Genomic DNA, 1,818 nt, shown 5'->3' on the forward strand with positions numbered 1-1,818 from the left:
CGATGGGATCAAGCCTCAACCAGAGATGTCCGAGCCATCAAGGCTTTCCCATAGCCAGCGCATCAGAAGGAGCTGTTTTTCTTCTTAGGATCAGCGGAATATTACAGGAAATTCATCCCAAACTTGGCTGAGATTTCACGAGCTCTAGTTGATATGACGAAGAGTAACGCAGCTAAGAAACAAAGATCGTGAGCTTGGCCTATGGACATCTGCTCAGGTTTACGCGTTTGAGTCCCTCAAAACCCATTTGTCATGCACAGTAGTCCTCCCCTACCCCAATTTTGCGAAACCTTTCTTGTTCACCACTGACGGCAGTGCTTCGGCGATTGGGGTCGTACTTCAGCAGGGGGACGAGGAAAATAGGAGACGTCCACTCGCACGAGTGACGGGGTAGTATCATTGAGAGAAGCGTTAGCGGCGGTGTACGATCTCACAGTAAATCGCCCTCTAATCATGGGATATCCGGTTAGACTATTGAGCGATCACAGGCCTTTGGTCTGGCTCTTCACTGTTAAGGAAAGGAACACTCGGATCCTCCGGTGGCAAATGGCGATCGCTGATTTCGATCTTGAAGTCAATTATATCCCGGGGCGATTGAACATCGTCGCTGACGCACTCTCTAGGATACGGGGAGCAGACCACCCTACGGACGATTTCATAGTGACAGCCATAACCACGGGTAGCCAGGGAAACTCGAACACTGAGGAGGACCATGTCATATGGGACCAGCTAACGATCCGGAAGGAACAGCATGGACACTCTAATTGGGGTCAAATTAAAGAGTATCTCAAGGGGGCCACGACAGTAGAGCCAAATATTCCACGCTTAAGAGTACCTATCAAGGAGTTTCGACTCCTCCCGGACGGACTTCTGTATCACTCGAGAAGGAACGCATACCAGTTGAAGGAACTCCGCCTGGTATGCCCTGAGGGAGCAAAGACAACGGTATTACGTATTGCCCATTGTCTTCCTATGGCAGGTCATGGTGGATTTCAAGTCACTCTTGACCGGCTGCAAAAGTTCGCCTTTTGGCTAAAGATGTCGGATATAAAGGCATTTATAAAGAACTGTACAGTTTGCATCATGTGCAAGCCCTCATATGATCACCCAGCTCCACTCAGTCATTTTCCTGACGTAAACAAATCGTTCGAGATAGTCCACGTGGATCCCATAGGACCATTAACCACCACTATAGATGGTGCGAAGTACATATAGTGGTCGATGTCCTAACTTGTTTCTTAGTCGCTGTGCCCATTGGTTCCAAGGATACGCGCACAATAGCTCAGGCTTTCATCACCCATGTACTATCCATTCATGGCACTCCTAAGTAGGTGATTTCAGTCGGGGGAGGGGAGTTCATGAATGAGATGTTCAAGGTGGTGTTGGAAATAGCAAACATCAAACATCACACTATAACGCCGTATCACCCGTCGAACAACGGATTAGTTGAGAGGGTAAATGGGACTATCATTAGAATCCTACGGTCTCTTGTCCAGGACAACCAGACAGGTTGTTATCGCATGCTCCCTCTGGCGGTATTGGCCTACTGTACAACTCAGCTTACCACAGAGTCCTACGAGATTCCCCGCATTTTCTTCTCTTTCACCGTGACCCCGTTCTACCTATGACTGAGTTTACAAAGCCAAGCACCCCTTGGTACAACACTGACAGTTTGGCCACCGAGACAATGACATTGGCCAACACTTGTTTTGATAGATACCAAAAGTTCCTCGAGGCAGCGACAGTAGACGGATACACAAGGACACCAAAGACAAGAATAAAACAGTTTGCCCTTGGTGGCAGAGTATACGTCACCGC

General features: G+C 48.5%; 1 protein-coding gene across 1 annotated transcript; it reads left to right on the forward strand.

Annotated features, from left to right (window-relative positions):
• Nucleotides 1–546: 546 nt before the first annotated feature.
• Nucleotides 547–1,215, forward strand: LOC143028912 (uncharacterized). Its single transcript, XM_076191265.1, has one exon. The coding sequence runs from the start codon at nucleotides 547–549 to the stop codon at nucleotides 1,213–1,215; it is 669 nt and encodes a 222-aa protein (XP_076047380.1).
• Nucleotides 1,216–1,818: the final 603 nt, after the last annotated feature.

Source organism: Oratosquilla oratoria, chromosome 10 (assembly GCF_046742065.1).
Source record: "Oratosquilla oratoria isolate Oo_2021 chromosome 10, ASM4674206v1, whole genome shotgun sequence".
NCBI lineage: Eukaryota > Metazoa > Arthropoda > Malacostraca > Stomatopoda > Squillidae > Oratosquilla > Oratosquilla oratoria.